This window comes from Rattus norvegicus, chromosome X, assembly GCF_036323735.1.
Source record: "Rattus norvegicus strain BN/NHsdMcwi chromosome X, GRCr8, whole genome shotgun sequence".
NCBI lineage: Eukaryota > Metazoa > Chordata > Mammalia > Rodentia > Muridae > Rattus > Rattus norvegicus.
The window spans coordinates 73592576-73612792 of record NC_086039.1 but is presented as its reverse complement, the minus strand read 5'-3'; the positions used below and the strand labels follow the sequence as shown (position 1 = coordinate 73612792).

The 20217-nt window shown below is 39.3% G+C and overlaps 1 protein-coding gene across 1 annotated transcript in view; it reads right to left on the bottom strand.

Moving 5' to 3' along the window:
- Positions 1–304: 304 nt before the first annotated feature.
- The window catches only part of Uprt (uracil phosphoribosyltransferase homolog), a 30222-nt gene continuing 10309 nt past the window's right edge, over positions 305–20217 (bottom strand). The window contains exons 3-8 of the mRNA XM_228538.11: positions 17847–17889; positions 13587–13656; positions 12481–12543; positions 10019–10180; positions 7883–7981; positions 305–6146 (exon numbers count right to left, since the gene is read on the bottom strand). Coding sequence (XP_228538.3) covers positions 6040–6146; positions 7883–7981; positions 10019–10180; positions 12481–12543; positions 13587–13656; positions 17847–17889 — 544 coding nt within the window. The 3' untranslated portion in view covers positions 305–6039. The remainder of the gene's footprint in view (positions 6147–7882; positions 7982–10018; positions 10181–12480; positions 12544–13586; positions 13657–17846; positions 17890–20217) is intronic.

Sequence of the window (20217 nt, the reverse complement as noted above, 5' to 3'; positions counted from 1 at the left end):
TAACTGTGCCAAAGCAATTACAATGGCAGCAACATGCCTGGTGAGTTAAACATTGGTCCACAGGACAAAAGAGAGCTGTGTGGGAAATAAGTAGCAGTTTAGGCATCGAAAGACAAAGAGTCAGGTGTGGTGGCTCTGTCAGCCTAGGCTATATAGTGACTACAAGGACAGCCTGGTCTTCAGAGTAGGACCTTTCCTCAAATAAAGAAACAAAGAAACACAGAAATTTGCAAAAAAGAAATTAATTTTCAAAAAAGAAAGAAAAGATAGAAAGAAACAAAAGCAAAAATAAACTCAACTATTATTTTTCATTTATTTAAATTTATTTTAAGTGATCCATAAAAAGAAAATTTGTACATATTAATTAGATATATTTCAGTACATGTATACACTGTATAATATTTAAATCATGTGCATTTCTTTCCTCATCACTTCTTCATAATAAAAACGTCAAATATTTTCTTCTAATTTTCATGTATCGTACATTAATGATGATCTACAGACACGTAACTATGTAATAGTACAACAGAACTTTCTTCTAAGTAACTACAACTTAGTGACCCTTGTTTGACCTTTCCCCATTCGAGTATCTCTCCCAAGATTTTGATAACAACTTGTATGAGATCATTTTTCACTGGATTCCACACGAACAGAAATCATGCAGTGTTAATGTGTGACTGGCTTGTTTCACTCGCTTAACAAATCTTTTGTTCCATCTGACTGTGTCACAGATGACAGGATTTCATTCCTTTGTATGGCTGAATAGTAATCTATCATATAAATGCACCATACTCTTTATACATTTATCATGTGATGTACACTTTGGCTGTTTCTAGTTTTTAATTATTGAGAATACTGCTTCAATGAACGCATGAGTGCAGATGTCTCCTCAGCCTGGTGATTTCATTCTCTCTGCTTACATACTCAGTAGTGTGACTGCTAGAGCAAAAGGAATTTGCGTTTAATGAATGGCATTCAGAAAAAAATGGTAAGTAGATTGGATCAGTAGAAGGATCACTCTTCCAGAAGACAGGAAGCAGCCTAGAAAGGCTTTAGCAACCTGGGACAGGCAGATTCCTTGACTAAAGCTGGACAGTGTTAGTACTCACAGTTGGGCAAAGGCATGAACGAATAGGGTCTTTAGATCAGTTTAAAACACTTGGAGCCTGACCCAGATATGAATCAACAGCCCTTCATGATAGACAATGGCACAGCAACACTTGCAGAATTCCTATAAACTTCCAAGTTCTCTGAAGGCAAAACCAACTTACATTAATATGCACTGCCTGCCCTCACCACAAGAACAGCACATAGGAAGTTGTACTTGATTTTACAGCAGAAGTAGAAATAATTCTAAACTACACCCTTAGATTTGCCATAAGAAGCCAGCCCTGCCAGGAGTGGTGGTCCATACCTTTAATCCAGCACCCAGGAGGTAGAGGCGGGCAGATCTCTCTGAGTTCGAGGGCAGCCTGGTCTACAAAACCAGTTCTTGGACAGCCAGGATGGTTACACAGAGAAACTCTGTCATGAAAAAAACAAAAAACCCACCAAGTCTGGTATTTTTTTACAGCAGCTCAAATAAACTAAAATATTGATTGGGAACATAAACAAATCTTGCTCAACAATGACATCACCTTTCCCTAACAATATCTGGCACTTGGTCAAGAGCCAATTATTTGGGAGAAAGCATAATGTATAATGGTTATCTGAGTGACTGTAGAATAAAGTAACTATGCTATCTCTGTGTGCTATGGTGGGAGGTGAACAATGCTGGTGAAGTTCAAGTATATTAAACAGCTCACAGAATGCACTGATAATTATGTGTGCTGAACAACTTAATTTAAGCATCTTCAAGATGTGATATCAATGGAAAATGACTAATATGAGAAGCTAAGTGACATTTACAAATTAATATGATAAGCAGTTTCATATAAGCTTACCACAATGTTCAAATAATGGTAGACAAAGGGAAAATAATCAGATTAATATAAAAATATTGAGATGTATATAATGGCTTTATAAATGGAATAACTGCTTCAAGTCTATATTTTGCATAGAATCCTCCAAATGTTGGATATACTCATGCTATTATTTTTATAAATTGTTTGCTCTACAACTGCTATATTAAATGTAAATCTTCAGAAAAATACAGCAGTCTTCCTTTAAGGGAGACTACGCTGGCCAAGTGTGGTGGTACATGCCTTTAGTCCGGACACTATGAGTTCAAGGACAGCCTAGTCCACACAGTAAGTTTCAGGACAGCTAGAGCTACATAATAGAGAAAGGGGATGGGTTTGGGCCAAGGTCCTGGAGGGTGGACTTAGTGGAGAAGCTTACACAAACGTCATGAAGACATAAAATAGAATTATATATAATAATCAAAAAGGTAGAAATGAAGAAAAAGTAAGGTTAGAAGGAAATAGCCAGATGGTAGATCTAAAAGTAATCATGTCAATAATTACACGACACGAAAACTATCTAAACACTGCAACAAACGGCAGACACTGTCAAAATGGATTTTTACAAAGCAAGATGCATCTCTAAACAGATCTATCATAAATTCACATGAAAACTGAAGCGTGTTAAAGTAAATCTAGTCAAAGGAAATCTGCAATTGCAGCACAGAGTATTAACAGATAGAAAATGGAACATTTCAGGGTGGTTAAAGGGTCACAGCATCAAGAGACTACAACCATCCTAAGAGTCTACACAGCGAACAAGAGCACTTCAAAATACACAAAGCGAAACCTTCATAGAATTCAAAGAAGAAAGAAATACAACACTTCTAGTCTGAGCTTTCAACATCCTTCTCCTAATAATCAATAGAACAGGTAGAAAGAATGAGGGAAGTGGAATATTTGAACAGCTTTATCAACCAACTTAACCTGAAATTCATAGCAAACAACACAGAATATGCATACATTCCAAGTAATCATGTTGGTAGGAAGTAGACTTACCAACTAACAATAGTTTATGGACAAGATCCTATGTCTAAACAATCTCCCAAATTGAAAGAATTCAAATGCTAACAATTATATTCTCTGACCACCATGGAATTAAACTTGGAAGCAATATCGAAGAGAAATATGGAAAATGGTACGAATATATTTGCAACTGGTTGATGCTTCTAAATGACCCTGGGTTGAAGAAATAAAAAAGAAAATATTTTTACCTGAATTAAAATGAAAACATATCAAAAATCAGCTTAATCTTTACCGGAAGCTTTATATCATTAAATGCCTATGTTATAAAAAGAAGCAATGTTGAAAATCAAGGCATTGACTCAGAAACTGTAGAGGTGGGCTCCAGCAATCTGTAGCCCTCTAAATAATTATGATGCGCGCTGTACTTTGAGAATAACAGCTTTGTGCTATTTGCAGATCATTTAACTCGAGCTTGTATTTTTCAATAAAGAACTTGCACAATTTATACTGCTCTGAAGTTCACGCCACTAAAGTCAATCTTACTTTTAGTAGTCTGTTAATCTTCTGTTGACTTTAGAAAATAGAGTCCTGCAAGTGATTAGCCCTGCAAGTACGAATTTGTTTGCTAAAACATTCCAAAATTCAGAGATCAGAGTTATATCTGCAGGAGTGTAGGGCACAAACATCAGAGGAGAATATGACCTTATTGAATTATTCCTACTGTTTATACTACGCTTCCTCGTGGGACTCAAATGTAGTTAACTTTTAATCATGTTTCTTGCTGAAAAGCAACAGACATTTGAATCTAAATGGTTAATCGTAGAAAAAGAATTTGTTTTAAATGGCATTCAAGTGGTAAGCCTTTCATCCCAGAAGTCAGTGGAGGCAGTGAGAACAGGAGTTCAAAGTCAGAACTGACTACACAGCAAGTTCAAAGCTGGCCTATGTACAAAAGACATGATTCAAAATAAAAAAAAAAAGAATTTGCTTAAAATATGGTTTTATCCCTACAGAGTAGTTTGAAATTATCTCATATTCAAAGAAAATACTGCAACCAAGAAAAGCACCAATTCAATTGAGTCGCAGCAATTCTTAGGTTAATGGGCAAAACAAGAATTTTTTGAGACAAGATCTGACTCAGTTACTTATGCAGGTCTCAAAGTTGAAATCCTCCTAGCACACCCAGGTTAGTGAGCATTGTCTTTCCAACTGATTCAGTGCAGTAACAACATCAACAGATCTGGTCTATCTGAATTTGTACTCACATAACACCTAATAACAAATATAAATGTAACTTTTAGCACACTTTTAATCCCAGGACTCAAGAGGCAAGAGAATGTCTGTGTGTGTTCCAGGCTAGCCAGAGATACACAATAAGACCCTATCTCAAAAAAGAGGGGGTGGGGGAGAGTTCAGGAAGAACTTGAAAGGCAGCATTCTGCTCTGGAAGAACTGTTAGATGGATGTTACTTTTCGTACATAATAGTCTTCAAAAAGAAAGTAGGTGGGCATGGTAGCATACACTTTTAATCCCAGTACTTGGGAAGCAGAGACTGGTGGATCTCTGAGTTGGAAGCTAGCCTGGTCTTCAGAGCATGTTCCAGGATAGCCAGGGCTACACAGAGAAGCTCTGTCTCAAAGAAACAAGAACAACAACAAAAGTAAAAGTACAGTGGAGCTTAGCAGGCTAAAACCATAAGGTAAAATCCATTCCATGTACCCCAGGTTGCTTTCCTTCCTCTTCAGCTTCAGTCTAAGAGACTCCCTTGTACTTTTTCTTATACTTTCGAACATAGTCTCACAACAGCTGTCTATTGGGCCATGAGCCATGTAAACTAATCAAGTAATCACCCAGCCACCACAGTATCAGTGTAAAATCGGAATCTGGGTTTTATAAGTTCATTTCAAAAGTGCAAAGTCTGATTCAAAGTTTGTTTCGTCTCCCTTTCAGAAGCTTAAATATGAACAGATACAAATCATATATTTTAAAAGAACATACGTATTCTCTACTTTAATACAGTTATAGTCATAAAACATGCAAAATAACTAAGTTCCAAATCAAAGGCAACTAGTAGAAACAACTAAATTAAAAGAACCGTATTGCATATTGGGTGGTGCTGCCTGCCTTTAATCCTAGTACCTGGGAAGCAGAGGCAGCTGGATCGCCATGAGTTAGAGGCCAGCCTGGTCTACAGAGTGAGTTCCAGAACAGCCAGAGGAACACAGAGAAACCCTGTCTTGAAAAACAACAGCCGAGAACCGTGCTGATTTACTTATTGGCCATGAAATGCAAAGCCTCCACTTCCCTCACACCTTAGAAAGATCTCCATCCACTAACTTCTTTGTAGAGGGCTGATTGAGCCCTCTTGGGTCAATATCAGGCATCCGCGGTTTAGTCTCTGTAGACTCCTGTTACAGATTCAGTTACTAAAAAGGCCCTTCGTCTTTTTCCCTGTGTTCCAGCTTGGCAAACACCTTCCCTCAATCCCCACTTGGGGAAATGAGCCATGAGGAACACAACGGCTTAGTTGACAAGTTAAGAGACATCCTGAGCCTTCAAATTAAGCGAGGACATAAATGGCAACATAAAATTCCAGGATATATTCTCGTTCTCTCCTCTCCAGGGTACCTGCATATATAAAGTATATAGAGTCCGGAGGGTGACAAGACCCACATACAGGAAAACAGTCTAGAGCTAAAGCACAGTAAGGAAAATGTAAACTGCAGTGTGTCACAGAACTAACTCTCATTTGGGTTTTCTTTGCAGCTGCAACAACTTCCAAACCAAGAAAGGGGGAGGGGGTGTTTCACAAGTTCTACAGTTTCCATGTACTAAGGATTCAGTGACTTCTATGAACATACAATTAACGTTTCCATCTTTTCTAAGCACTATGGTTGTGCTTCACTACTGAATTTGGTACCACATGTAAAGAAATAACCAAATCAAATAAATAAACTTCCAATATTTCTTGTTGCTACACCTACTTCCAATGTTAAAAAGGCATTCCTAACATATTTCCTCCATTATTCCTCAAACAAATCAGTATAAACAGATATGAAATCCATTTACAACCATATTATTATGCAAGGTATTTCATTTTCGTTGAATAACTTAGTCTGTTCCAAAGTATTTCTGTCCAAAATGTGTAGGTGCGACAGGATGAACTTCAGTAGTTAAAATTGTGATCTCTGGAAATTCTTGAATGATTGATTTGGCACCTTCAAAAAATAAAAAAAAATAATTATTCTTACTGCAAACATTTTGGTAATGCTAGTTAGAATTCATAAGTTGCATAATCACTGTCTTATACTGACAGAAAACAGGAAACAATCATCTTGGATACTGAGTTAGGCATGCATAATGTCTGTATATAATATGTGGAATCTGAAAAGCTTTGTTAGTAGTTCAGACCACTCCTGCCCACTCAGTAATATGGTCTTAAAATCAAATTATTCAGTTATACCAGCATCAGCTAGAATCAAGTAATATGGAACTTCCTCACAGGGAAATCACAGAAAATGAGAGTTTCCCAAGTGCAGCAATGGGAAAAAAGCGTGAAGGCATCTTTGGTGTGTAAGAGAATGCTGGCTGTTCAGACAGAGGGAGTCTAGCTTTAGGTGATTGGGCCAAGCAGGGAGTTTAGACTGCCTGGGACCCAAACCCAAAAGCCGCCTTGAAAAACTGCTAAACAATATGGATTTTTTAGTTTGAATGCTAAACAATGGTACACTGTTCCAATTAATGCAGTTTCAACTAGAGAGATTATTTTTCTTTTGCCAAAGGTGGATAATTACTGGATTACCTTAATGTTTTCCACATCACCAGTGCTACATACAATGGACAATCAAGCAAATCACCCTTTGTCACCACTAGTATTTAAATTACAGGTACATTTAGGTTACAAAAGAACAAAGTAACCCAATAGGCCACAATTACAGTGCAGTAGCCTACTGAGAATAGCCTTTCTCATGCACATGCTGCGGCTTCTCCGGCTTTGCTTGAAGCCTGGGATATTGGAAATGAGGCAACAGCCTAATTTAAGAAGCCATCTATTTCTCTTTCAATTATGAAAAAAAATGAATCTATTGAAGAAAGCTTAAAAATGTTCCCCCAAAAAAGCTTAAAAATGAAAATCATTTAGAATTATGCCCTAAAATAACCAATATTAATACTGTGTGTGCATTTCGAAACCAAAATTGAGATACCATTGTATATCTTCCTTGTCACTCACAGTGAGGTCAAATTCATTTGGTTTTAAGTTGAAGCCAAGTCTGCTTTGGGTAGTCAGTGTTATAATTTATATTAGTCATCTCTAAACTTACTGATAACATTTCACAATGTTGCTTTATATTTGGATTAGTTCATTGATAATTTCATACAATAGATTTTGATCCTACTCATACTTCCTCTCCACACTCTACCCACCCAACTTCATGTGTGTTGTCCTTTCCGGGGTCAAGCCATTCAAAGCCTGACTCTCTCCTACCAGCTATTAAATGCCAGTAGCTCCTCACCTGGAGGTGGAACTCCATGTCCACTTTTCTTTCCTCCTTGCTGGGACTGAGCCTGCATCTCTGTCGCATGCTGTCACATCCTCTGTGACTTTAGTATTATCACCAAGTTTAGAGATAACCAACACAAGTCTTAAGTACCAAAACTAGATTTAATATGGGCATACAACTAGATTTTTCCGTGGGATGACCGCCTAGAGAGATACACATTGACCCATCTCATGACCATCTGGAGTCCAAGTTATAACTACAGATTAAACTCACCATGGGATGCCAGGTGGGTGGTGCACATCTTTAATCCCAGCACTCAGGAGGCAGAGGCAGGTGGAGCTCTGTGACTTCCAGGCTAGGCTGATCTACAGAGCATATTCCAGGACAGCCAGGACAGTTAACACAGAGAAACCCTTTCTCAATGAGCAAGCAAACAAACAAACTGAACTCACCATGCGGGGTGGAGAACAGACTGAGTAGGATAATAACACTGGGTTGAACTCCATGTTCTATGAGAACCTTTACAGCTTCGATTACTGTATTTCCAGTACCTAAAGGAAAAAGGTAGCCAAACCTATTAGCAATGTTGACAGCTATACTGAAATATTCTTGAATTAAGGACAATACAGTAATTTTAACATAAGATCTGACTAGTGAAAGCCTCACTTGAAAGTGTTTGGGTTTTGTCAGTGTTATATGGGTTTTTTTTGCATTTAATTTAATTTTTTACTTATTCACTTTACATCCCACTCACTGCCCTCCATCCCAGTTACCCCTCCCCTAATCCTTTCCCCATCTCCCCTCCCCTTCTCCTCTGAGCTGGTGGAGGGGACCCCTGGGGATCCCCACAACCCTGGCACTTCAAGTGTCTCTGAGGTTAAGCACTTCTTCTCCCACTGAGGCCAGACAAGGCAGCCCAGCTGGAAGAACATATCCTACGGTCAGCCAACAGCTGTAGGGATAGCCCCCCCCCAGTTGTTTGGGACCCACACAAAGGTCAAGCTGCACATCTGCTACATATGAGTGGGGAGGCTTAAGTCTACCCCATATATGTTCTTTGATGGTTCAGACTCTGAGAGCACCAATGGTCCAGGTTAGTGGATTCTGTTGGTCTTCTTGTGGAGGACCTATCCCCTTAGAGGTTACAATCTTTCCTCCTAATATCTCACAAAGATGCTTGCTCAACTATGTGCATAGCACCTTTATTCATAATCTCCAGAAACTGAAAACAACCTAGATGTCCCTCAACTGAAGAATAGATAAAGAAAACGTGGCACATCTACACAATGGAATATTTATTATTCAGCTCTTAAAAACCAAGACATCATGAATTTTGCAGGGAAATGGATGGAACTTGAGAATATCATCCTGAGTATGATAACCCCGTCCCAAAAGGACATACATGATATGTACTCATTTATCAGTGGGTATTAGTCATAAAATACAGGATAACCATGCTACACTCCACAGACCCAAAGAAGCTAAACAAGAGGGAACACATAAGTGAAGATGCTTGAATCTCACTTAGCAGGGGGAATAAAACAGTGAGAAGAGGCAGATGGAGGGAGGGAACTGGGAGGGTGAAGGGGAAGGGAATAAGAGGTTTAAGGATCAGGTGTGGGGAGGGACAGGAAAAATGGCTAGATGGCCATGAGAATGAGTGAAAATCTACAACTGATGAGGGGGAGGATGGGGCAGGCATCTCTAGGACAAGAGAGAGGCCTGGGATAAGGGAGGCACCCAAGACTCAATGGCGGTGACCTTAGCTGTAACTCACTTCATTGGGGATATGAAAGGTAAAGAGACCACTTCCTATTGCCAGGCAGGAACCCCAGTGGAGCAACAGAGACACCGACTCACCCACAAAACTTTCAACCCAAAATTCATCCTGTCTACAAGAAATGCGGGCACTGGGGATGGAGCAGAGACTGAGGGAATGGCCAACTAATAAGCCGGCCCAACTTGAGGCCCATCCCATGGGCAAGCACCAATCCCTGACACTATTAATGATGCTCTGTTTTGCTTGCAGACAGGATCATGCTGTCCTCTGAGAGGCTCCACCCTGCAGCTGTCAATGTTATTTTTAATGATGGACACAGCATAAACATGCATCAAATGTACAACAGGCCTTAAAGTCATTTATTGCTTGAGATACCAAATTTAAAACCACCATCACCCCTGCTTACCTCCCTCAGAGACCATGATAGAAAAAAGAACAGAATACCAGAAAAATATTCCTGTGGAGATGTTAAAACTTTGAGAAAATCACTGCCACGCTCACTAAGGTAGAAACAGGTCATGATCGAATATGTTTTCTGTGTTCTATATATTTTGCCTCATTAGGTCCTTTGTTTCAATGTGTTTGTTTCAAGAAAGATGTTCTTTGGAGCTAACAAAGTTTGACTAATGTGTATTCCCTTATTATACAATAAAAATTTCCCAGTGAACTGCCCAGGGCAACTCCAAATCCAACAGAGAAAACACATTTAGAAGCAGTTTTTGCCTTTTATATAAGGGTGTGTAGGAGGTAGGCACCAAATGAATTTAAACTCTAACGAAAAATTACAAATGCAACTCAAGCCACTCACTGAGAATTGGATACATCAGAAGGACTTTTCTGCGATGAATGTCCGGGGGGAACTTGGCATAATATACTTTGGCCCTTTGTGTCTCCTCATCGCTCTGAATCAGGATCTTCCCAATCCGTATGGATCGACAGCAATCTCGCAAACCTTGTTCCATTGCCTCACCTTGAAGAAGGAAAGGAAAAGGACAACAGGGTTGTGGCAGAGAGAGTGCAAATGCAAGAACAGACCAAAGCAGAGGTTTTCACTGCTATTGATACAAAAAGAGCACCACAGAGGCAGAAGCGTCCTTTTTCTTCTACTATGCTCATATCCTAGTCTCAGTAGGATCTCAATGAAAGCAGACAAAAGGCTGCTCAATGAAACCACAATACGCTATGCTTCTTGCTTGCTTATAAGCTATGGAGCTGTCATGCTTCTATGATTACGGAAATAAAAGCTTGACTGGGTTGTTCTTTGAGCTTCTTCTACATCAGGGATACTTTCCCTGTTATTTTTAAGGATTTTTAAGCCACCTAAATTTGTTACTTTCATTTGAGAAAAATATAAAAAATTCCTGAAAGTGTGGGGGCTGCAGGCCAAAGGATTTATTTCCCTTTGCACAAAGGTGGCGCCAGGATTCATCACTCAGTTCAACAATGACTTCGCTGGCATAAGTTTCACTGCTAATAGTGAAAGAGTAGCATGTTCTTCTCCCTTCCCCTGAGATCCAACCTGAGCCCCATTCCATTGGTTTTTAAACACATGCTACATTTTTGGATGTGTCTATGTGCGTGATGTGTGTAGAAATGTTTGCATGTGTATGGGCACACATGTGTATGCAGGTGCACATGCTGTGAGCACGCAAGTGGAAGCTCAAGGTTGACTTCAAAAGTCTTCCTCAACCACTCTCCATCTGATTCTTTGAGCCAAGATTTCTCAGTTAAACGAAGGGCTTCCTGATGTGACTAATCTGGCTAGCCACCTTGCTCGAGGGATCCCCCCGACTGTGCCTTCTGAGTACTGGAATTACAGGCAGTCTGTCACGCATACTAAACTTCAGTCTTCACACATGTTTGACAGGTGGTTTAACCACCGAGACATCTCCCCAGCCCATAAATCCAGGGCTATTTCTGAGTCTGAATTCCTTTGAAGAAGTATTTCCCAAAAGTCAATGGTTCGCCTGCAATCTTCAAGATTTTACATGACATTGAAATTCTATTAGTACTGATATTTACTTAATAATTTCTTAAATTAACTTTTCATTTAAGTTTATGAGGAAATGGTACAGCATTAGTGTAAACATATAACTAGTTCTAAAAAAATTTTTTACAAAACAAAACAGGTGGCTTTTAAGAGTAAAAACAACTATGTAAAAGCTGTGGATGGAGTTTGATGGTAATGGTGTGTGTGTGCTATACACATGTTGTATACAAGATTCTGGATTCAAACCATAGTAGCAAAACACAAAACATCAAAAGACAAAACAAAAATTCCCTCTCAAGTTGGCCTTTACCTCCCTGAATCATCTGGCACACAATAGAGGTGAAAGAACCAAACGGGTTCTTCTCAGAGAAGGAGCTGAGAAGAAACCATACCCATATGTTCGATAACCTCAAATGTTGAACGACACTATCCTGAGAATGTTGTCATTGCTTAAGAGCCATCTTCCTTTAAAGCAGAGCCTAAAATTCCTTTAGTAATTGAAGTGTTCAATTGTTCACAAACCCAACCAGAGCTAGAGAAAAATCAATGTTTATATGTTTTAAAAAATCCATCTGTTTCCAACACAAACAAGTGGGCCTTCCAGCTCTTGTGCAAAAAAAAAGTTCAGTTGCCGAAGAGAAAACATTCCTGTGTAACGGGTACACGTTCTTATCATAGGCAGGCCACTTTGCTGCACAAACGATGTTAGTTAGGATGTTCAGTTGGACTCAAAGCACCAATACAAAATGTAGACAAGCTGAAGTGGAAATAGCACTAAAGACAGCTAGGTGCTTTTGCCTATGCAGTCACACATTCATAGGATATAAAATGTAAAATATTAAATAAGTCATTCAGTCCAGCTTTTGGCAGAGTTCCCTGCAACACGGATTAAAAACAGAGGAGAAATTTTCTCCTGCCAGGTATCCAAATGTTCTTCTTCAGAAAGAACTTAATTTATGCCACATTCCTTCAGTCTGCAAACCGTTCTCCCCAAGACAGCAGCATCCTGTCCTCCCATCCTCCCACCTCCCTCTGAGTCTTTTAAAAAGCTGGCTTGCTCGTGGGAGCAGGCCACTAGGGAAGATGCCTGCAATTACAATTAGCCCAACTTAGCAGCACATAGGCCATGACTCCAAGGCACCATGAGGATAGGCAACACAGGTGGTGAGATTGAAGCGAAGGCAGGTTGCAATTATGACAAGCCTGCCCTCCTCTCTCCCAGAAAACAGCAACCGTTTCCATGCACGCAAAGAAACAAAATCACACCCATGCACACCTACCGCTTCTCATTATGCTGACCCCACAATTTCCTTTCTCAAATTTCACTCCTTCATACTTGTGCCCTGTTGAGAATTAAAATGAAAAAATAGATGCTTTATCATTGGAGCAGTGCATATTCTAGCAGGGTTCAGAGCAGATGAGTACAAAGCTACCCTTGTCCAGACACATTCTATAACACCTTGGGTTTCCTGGGAAAGTAATGGGTCATGATTTTTCATAGTTATTTCTTAATGCCTCAGAAGGAACCTGTGAGAATAATTGGGAGAGGAGGATTTCGTCAAGTGGGAATAGGACTTATTAGAGCACAAGATTCACATACACATCCTCCAAATTGAATTCAAAGGAGAATCACTGGAGTCCATGAATACTAGATACCCCATCAATTCACACCGGGGTCCCACTGAGAGCCACAGCAGAAAGTCTCTCCACTCCAACCCTTCTTATGAGCCTCCATTCAGCCTTAAAAGCAGAAGGCTGAAATAATTATCAAAACATCTTATCCTGAATTGTGTCAATTAGGATGCAACGAACCAAGCCCTCAATTGTTCATAGTCAACCCTTTGAATAGAAGAGTTTTCCATCATTTATGGGGGGGAAAAAGCAAATCCGAATTTCAAATCTCTGGAAGGGGGACTGCATTCTATTTTTATTAGAAGAAAGCACCTTTGCCAAATCTTATCATTTTTAGTTCTCCTTTTCTGTTTCACATCTCATCTTTTTCTTAACCTGCAGTTTCAAAGCTGAACCAGCCTCCTGCATTTGTTAGCACCAGCAGCTTCCCCACAGAGGTGAAGATAAGCTGCCAGCAATTCTTAACTCTGGTCCCCATGGGCTGCCATCAGAAGCAACACCTGCATGCTGAAGAGGATGTAATAACCTTTAACTTGAATTGACAAGCAAGCCATTAACAAAAAATCACCTACATGGATTTCTTAACTAAAAGTCTCTTAGTTTTTAAAGACGTTTAAAAAAAAACAGTTATGCATAAACTCCTCATTTTTCACACCAATTTTACACAGAATGCCTTCCTTCCATTTTTCTCCCCCAACTCCAGGCTGGCTGAGAATTTTTATGAGGAAAATTTGAGAGTCCAAGCTCTGGTTACCTGTCGGAGTGGTCACCATGCATTCTTTATACGGCAGCTGATTCAATCCCTCTTCTACAACAAGTCTGATCTAGAAGGTCAAAGAAAGAAGTTCAGAGCTGGTAGAGATGCTCCTGCTGTCAGGTTAGCCTCAGGATCTCAGGGCTTAGGTTAGGGAGGTAGGAAAGCCCCCCCCAACATGTACTGACTTACAGGGACAGATCTAAATGCCAGGTTGCTTGTTGCTAAGTATCCAACCTCCATTTGATATATGACTGTCACCAAAGGGCACCAATGTGCCTTCTGATTCAGTCAAGACTATGAAAGGTACATAACTTCAACTAGAGTTGTGGTAAAAAATACCATTAGTGGTAATAAAATTATAGCTTGCTGTGGAGAGTTTACTGTGTCCATCTGGGCTTTCTCTACCTTGCTTAGTCCCTTTGAAGTCTTTGAAATTTAAAAATGAATTTGGATTCATTAACAAAGTCCACCTTAATGCAAATAAAACCTAAAAGCACTTGTGAAAAAAATGAAGAAGTAGATGGGCCGGCTGAAGCAATTTACGAGGTGTGAAGGAGGAACCAGTAGAATATCTTGGCACTTCTCAGCTATAGAAAACCACTCTGAAGACCAAGTAGATAAGCACATACAAGAACAGAACTGCCTCTCAAAATGTTGTACTATGATTTTCACATGTATCCACAATGGTATGTGCGGGTGTGTGCACACACACACATCCATGCACACACAAGCAAATAAATAAATATTTTCTACAAAATTTAAAACAAAGTTTTATGAGTCTCATAGAAATTATAATATGTGGTAGAAAGAAAAGCATCACTAAAAAACTCCTGGAACCAGATTCTCACAGTGAGATCTGAGCAGCCAGAGCCCACTTATAACAAAGACCGCGCTGAGCCTGTAGTGCACATTTTCTCCAATCAATATTACATTAATGATTGAGAATCAGGAACAGCAGGGAGAAGTACGATGCTTCATTCTGTGTTATCACAACACATCACCCTGCTGCCATTAGAAGGATCAATCGGAAATGGCCCATCACTTTGTCTGCCTGCAGGATCAGAGAATGGGCCCAGAAACCTTTTGAATAGCATATGCAAGAACACACTCACGGTTAGCTACCACCTTCCTTGGCTATTTATGTTTATTTAAGAGACAATAATAGGGAATAGTTGTTTTTTCAAAGGCCCGTATCTCCTTCCTCTAGTGACATGCCTCAAAAGAGCCTTCTTTCCTGCCCCATCCTCTAAACCCGGACAGAAATTATGTCTGTAAGAGCAGAGTGGGAGGTTAAAGAGGACTGCTGTGAAATATTGCAGTCACAAGCTCACAGCAGCTGTGTTTGCTTGGCCAAGACAGGCATAGCATCAAGCCAGTCAACACACCCCATAGAGGTGGGAGGAGCTCTTAAGGCCCTGCCCCTACTTGAGAAGTTATTGCCAGTTTCTTAGAGGTATTCGTTTTCTTTAGTGGTGTGGCCCTCTGAAAGGTTGACCATACCTCAGAGGATGGCTTCACACCCAGGTGCCTCTGGGCAACATATATTACATTTAGTAGGCTATGGGAAAAAAGAGAATATGAAGTTGGATGGAAGAGTGTGAGAGGAGTTGGAGGGGGCTGAGGGGTGGATATAATCGGAATATATTGTAAAATTCATATATAAATGCATATATAACATTTCAAGAATAAATGAAAATATATAAACTCAGAAAATTAGTGTGTCTTTTAGAGGAGGGCATAAAACTAGAAAAATAACTAAAATCCCTTTAAGGGGTTGGGTGTAGCTCAATGGTAAAGCATGTGCCCAGTACACTCAAGGCCCTCTGCACAATCTTTACCCTTCTCCCCCAAATTAATTAAAATATAAAGAACTGTAGGAAGCAACTCCTGACAAGCTCAGGATAACATCAATTGTCCACAGTTGTGAGAGCCTTGTGTTGAGGAGACGGTATACTAGAGATCTTCAACAGTAAAAATATAAATGGTTGTTCACAACAGATCCCCAAACCCCACCCCAAAAGTGGCCCTTCAAAGCCAACTGCAAAGAGTGGAGAAGCCCAAATTGCTGTATCCTTCCATGAAGTGTACCACACATCTCATTTGGCTAGGATATAATGTCTGTTATCTCAGAGACACATTTTAAAGCATCCATGAACTTGACCGATCCCTACTTTCTATAACAAAAAGAAGAAACACAAGCGTCTGCCACTAGGCTTGTCATCACAGCTACTTGGGAATCTGAGGCAGAAGGAATGCTTGAGCCCAGAATTTTTGAGGCCATTCTGTGGAAGAGAGAGAGAGACAGAGACAGAGACAGAGAGACAGAAAGAGAGAGACAGAGACAGAGAGAAAGAAAGAGAGAGACAGAGAGACAAAGAGACAACAGAGAGAGAGACAGAGAGAGAGATTGAGAGATTGTCTCCAAAGGGGAAAGAAAGAAGAAAACAAAAGATGAACATTTTACACAGGAGAACAGAGACCTTTGCCGTTAAAGTAGAAGTTCCTAACTCCTCAAACATTGTTTTGGTTTTGTTGTTGTTACTGTTGTTTTGTAGGTTTTGCTGAAAACATAAAGAAGGCTGAATTGAATCTCTAAAACCCACATAAAAAGCCGAATGGTAGCATAAGCTTTATAGCCCTAGTGACAGGACAGTCCCTGGAGGGCCAGCCTGTCCTCACTGGTGAGCCCCCGATCCCAGGATGAGGCTTTATCTGAAGAAAAAACAGAGGAGGTAGCTGACTCCTGAGAAGCAACCAAGACTGACCTCTGGCCTCCACACTCAAGGTTGACCTCTGGTTTCTACATGCAAGCACACACATATGCACCTCCACATACATACACATATACACATACATACACAGAAGAAAATATGAAAGGTGTGGCCACTGCCTCAGGAATGTCAACCTATTTCTTCTGCTGTTACTAACAGTTATTACTATCCATGAAAACCAAACTAAGTTTAAATAGAATTGGGTCTCTCAACCAAGAATATTTAAATCCAAAAGCAGAAGAGGAGTTGTCTACAGACCTTTAGAATATATGCTCCAGGGAAAATCATAATTAAAAGTGCCTTCTTTTCATATTTCCTTTTATAACGATTTTCTATGATCTGATTATGCCTACTAAGTTAATAAGCCACATTTCTTTCTTAAAATAAGTACTGACAACAGTGTTAAGTTTGTAAATTCCACAAGATCAAGGACCAGATCTATATTCTTAGCTACTTTAACTCTTTTCTCCCAAAATAGTCTAGCACAGAGTCTAAAATATGTCCAGTGTTTATTTGCATTAGTCATAGCAACTAATTTATCAATTTCATTCCAAGAATGGGGCACACTTACATATCAACACAAGAGTGAAAAGCTGTTTCAAAGCAATTCAGCCTGAGAGCATCTAAGACGACACTGACTATAGAATGACTGGGTTTGCTCAGGACTTGCTAGGATGCCCTTGAAGGAAGGGTAGATAGTCCAACCTAGAATTTAATATTGTGACTATACCACAGGATAGAAGCAAAACAAATGCAACTCATATGGTAAAACATACACACACACACACACACACACACACACACACACACTCACACACACACACACTCACACACACACATACACACTCACACACATACACACATACTCACACACACACATACACACACTCACACATACATACACATACATACACACACTCACACATACATACACATACATACACACACTCACACATACACACATTCACATACACCCTCATACACACTCACATACACACACACACTCTCTCACACACACATACACACTCACACACATACACACATACTCACACATACACACACATACATACACACTCACACATACACACATTCACATATACACACACATACACACATACACACACACACACTGCACTAGTTTTTGTACAAGGGTTTTGTATTAGTTTTGTACAAGGTTGAATGCTAGGTCTCAGAACATATGTAGTTTTCTTCTAATGTGTTTCAATTCATTGCCCTAAGATAAGACATTTTATGAGTTGCTGAGATCCATCTAAGAACAACAAAGAATGGGTTCATAGGCAACACTTTGGAGTAAAAGGGGGGAAGGCAGCGCTTTAATGCTGTAGTGGAAAGAACACTTCAGAATCTCAGCAAGATGACTGGTTACTCAGTACAACCTCTCTCAACCCTAGAACGCTCTACAACAAAAAAGCCCCCAGGCCTAGCAGGATTATATCATGGCATGAAATGGAAAACCTCCACCTACCAAACGATCCGCAGAAAACATGAAGTCCCCTCTACTGGCTGTCCTACAAGAAAAAAAAATAGTTCAAGTTTTAGTCTACATTCGAGCTCCACATGGTACACACTTCATACACATAGCAACACTGATATTAAGACCTATTACATACTGCAAGCTGAAATCCTTACGTGTAAAGACTATTACTGAGGCAATATGTTTTTACTAGGAGACACACAATAAAATGAGATGACTTCATAAGTATTATTGGAAATGTTTATTTGATTACTTGGTATCAACACTCAAGACAGGACTTGAAAAGATTATGCAGTTCCCACTGAGCTGTCAAAGAGCAAAGATTCCTCTGAAAGATGACAGCAAGGTTTCTAGCTCAAATTGAGAAGTAATTTTTAGAGTGAGAAAACTAGCTTCTCCCACTCTCCCTCCAGTTCACCTTGCTTTCTAAGCACACAGTAGGGATAAATAATTCATCTACTTTGTCTCTAGTCCTTTTTTGAATTACAAGAGTTAAAATAAGTTCCCCGCTTTTGTCATTGCTTTCAAGAACGTATAACTTAATTTCTAAGCCCTCTTTCCCAAACCATTTTTGACTTATTCTTTTCATTCCCTAGATTTTTTTTTGGTGTCATTTTCTCATGCATTCCCTTCTGGTTAATACCACCCTACCCTGAGATACTCAGGTAATAATAATGCGATCTTGCACATGCCCACAAGCTGTTAACCCACACCCCCCACAGCAAAATGTTAAGAGACTGATGGTTTTTCTATATGTAAAATTCTAATATTATTCCTTTCTTCTTTCACGTAAGTTAAACATTTTGATAGAATGAATTAGTTCACAGCTTATGTACTTAAAATTCCCTACCTGCCTATCCAAAATACACTAAAATATCCCTCATGAGAGCATCAAAAGGGCAAATGCAAGTGCTTATTAGCTCGGCAGATAATTCATCACTTTTTTTTTTCATGGGCACTCGCTTTTCTAACAGAAGAAAGCAATAAAATATACCAGACACAAATAGCATTGCATTTCTTACAGTAACCACAGTTCTATCACACTGTACCTGTTAACTCCCTAAACTATGAGCATAATTAGGCAATAGCAAGACGATGTGTTTGCAGTCTTAACATTCTATTCTCTAGACTCAAAAAATCCTACACTCGTACATACATGTGAGCGCCTATATACATGAGAAGCCATTTAAAACAGTCTCTGTTATGTGTACTGCTGTTTTCAAATGAGACCAGTGTCTTCATTTCTATGATTCATTTTCAAAACACACCTATCATGGAAGTGAGAAGCGGAGAGTTATCAAAGAAAAAAAAATAGTGCTGTCACTGGTAGACCCATGCAAACTTGTCTTAGCAGCCAAAACACACCTTTTCATCAGGGAAGAAACCTCTGAAGTTTTCAGGTTATTTTAGAAGCTTAATGTATTCTTTTAAATTTTCTATAGTTATTTTGTTTTATGCATATGCATGTATGTATATCCATGCCCCCTGTACATGCTTGATGCCTGTGGAGAAGAGAAGGGAACAGCCGATGCTCTGGAATTAGAATCACAGATGACTCTGAGCTGCCATGTGGATCCTGGATCAGAGGAGGTTCCTCTGCAAGAGCAGAGTCCTCTTAACCACTGAGCCAGCCATCAAGTCTGAAGTTTTCTTAAAGAAATATCCTATGATGTATTTCGAGAACATGTCTTTTCTTTACACTTCTCACCAGTTACACAAGTTATTACACAGAGAAATTGTATCAGGCAAAGTGATGAGAGATATCACCCTCTGTTATTTTTACTTTCAGTACCTTTCATACCCTCTCTCTCCCCCAAATCAGCTTTAGCTGATAACCTTTGCATAATAAGCACTTTATCTACATCCTACAAAAGATACACACCGAGACTATAATAGGAAATGTCTTCTCCTGACAGTTATTTGACCTACGAATGAAATCATCCACTGTTCCAAGTTACTCCACTATAAACAGTAATTATTATCTTGCCTTTTGTTATTTTAGACAAACTTCAACTCATACTATTTACTTTAAATCAACTTAGAAATTAAAGTAAAGCTAGAATACAAGAAGGTGATTCCATTTTTTAAAATTCCACAGTTGCCTTAACCCTGCTGAGAACAGTTTCATAAAAAAACCCAGAATTTTCTTATCAGATAGATTATGCCATTTAAATTTTCTGAATTCTTCCTTTAGGCACAATACTGGCCTGAATCATTTGCTTTAAAATGTGTTTTAATGGAAACTAGACTTCAGGTATTACTCACGCTTTGTTTCAAATGATAATTATTCAAATTGTTCCAAAACCATTAAGAAAATTTTGTCCCACAGAAACCAAGCTTTGTAAAATACCAACTATCTTCT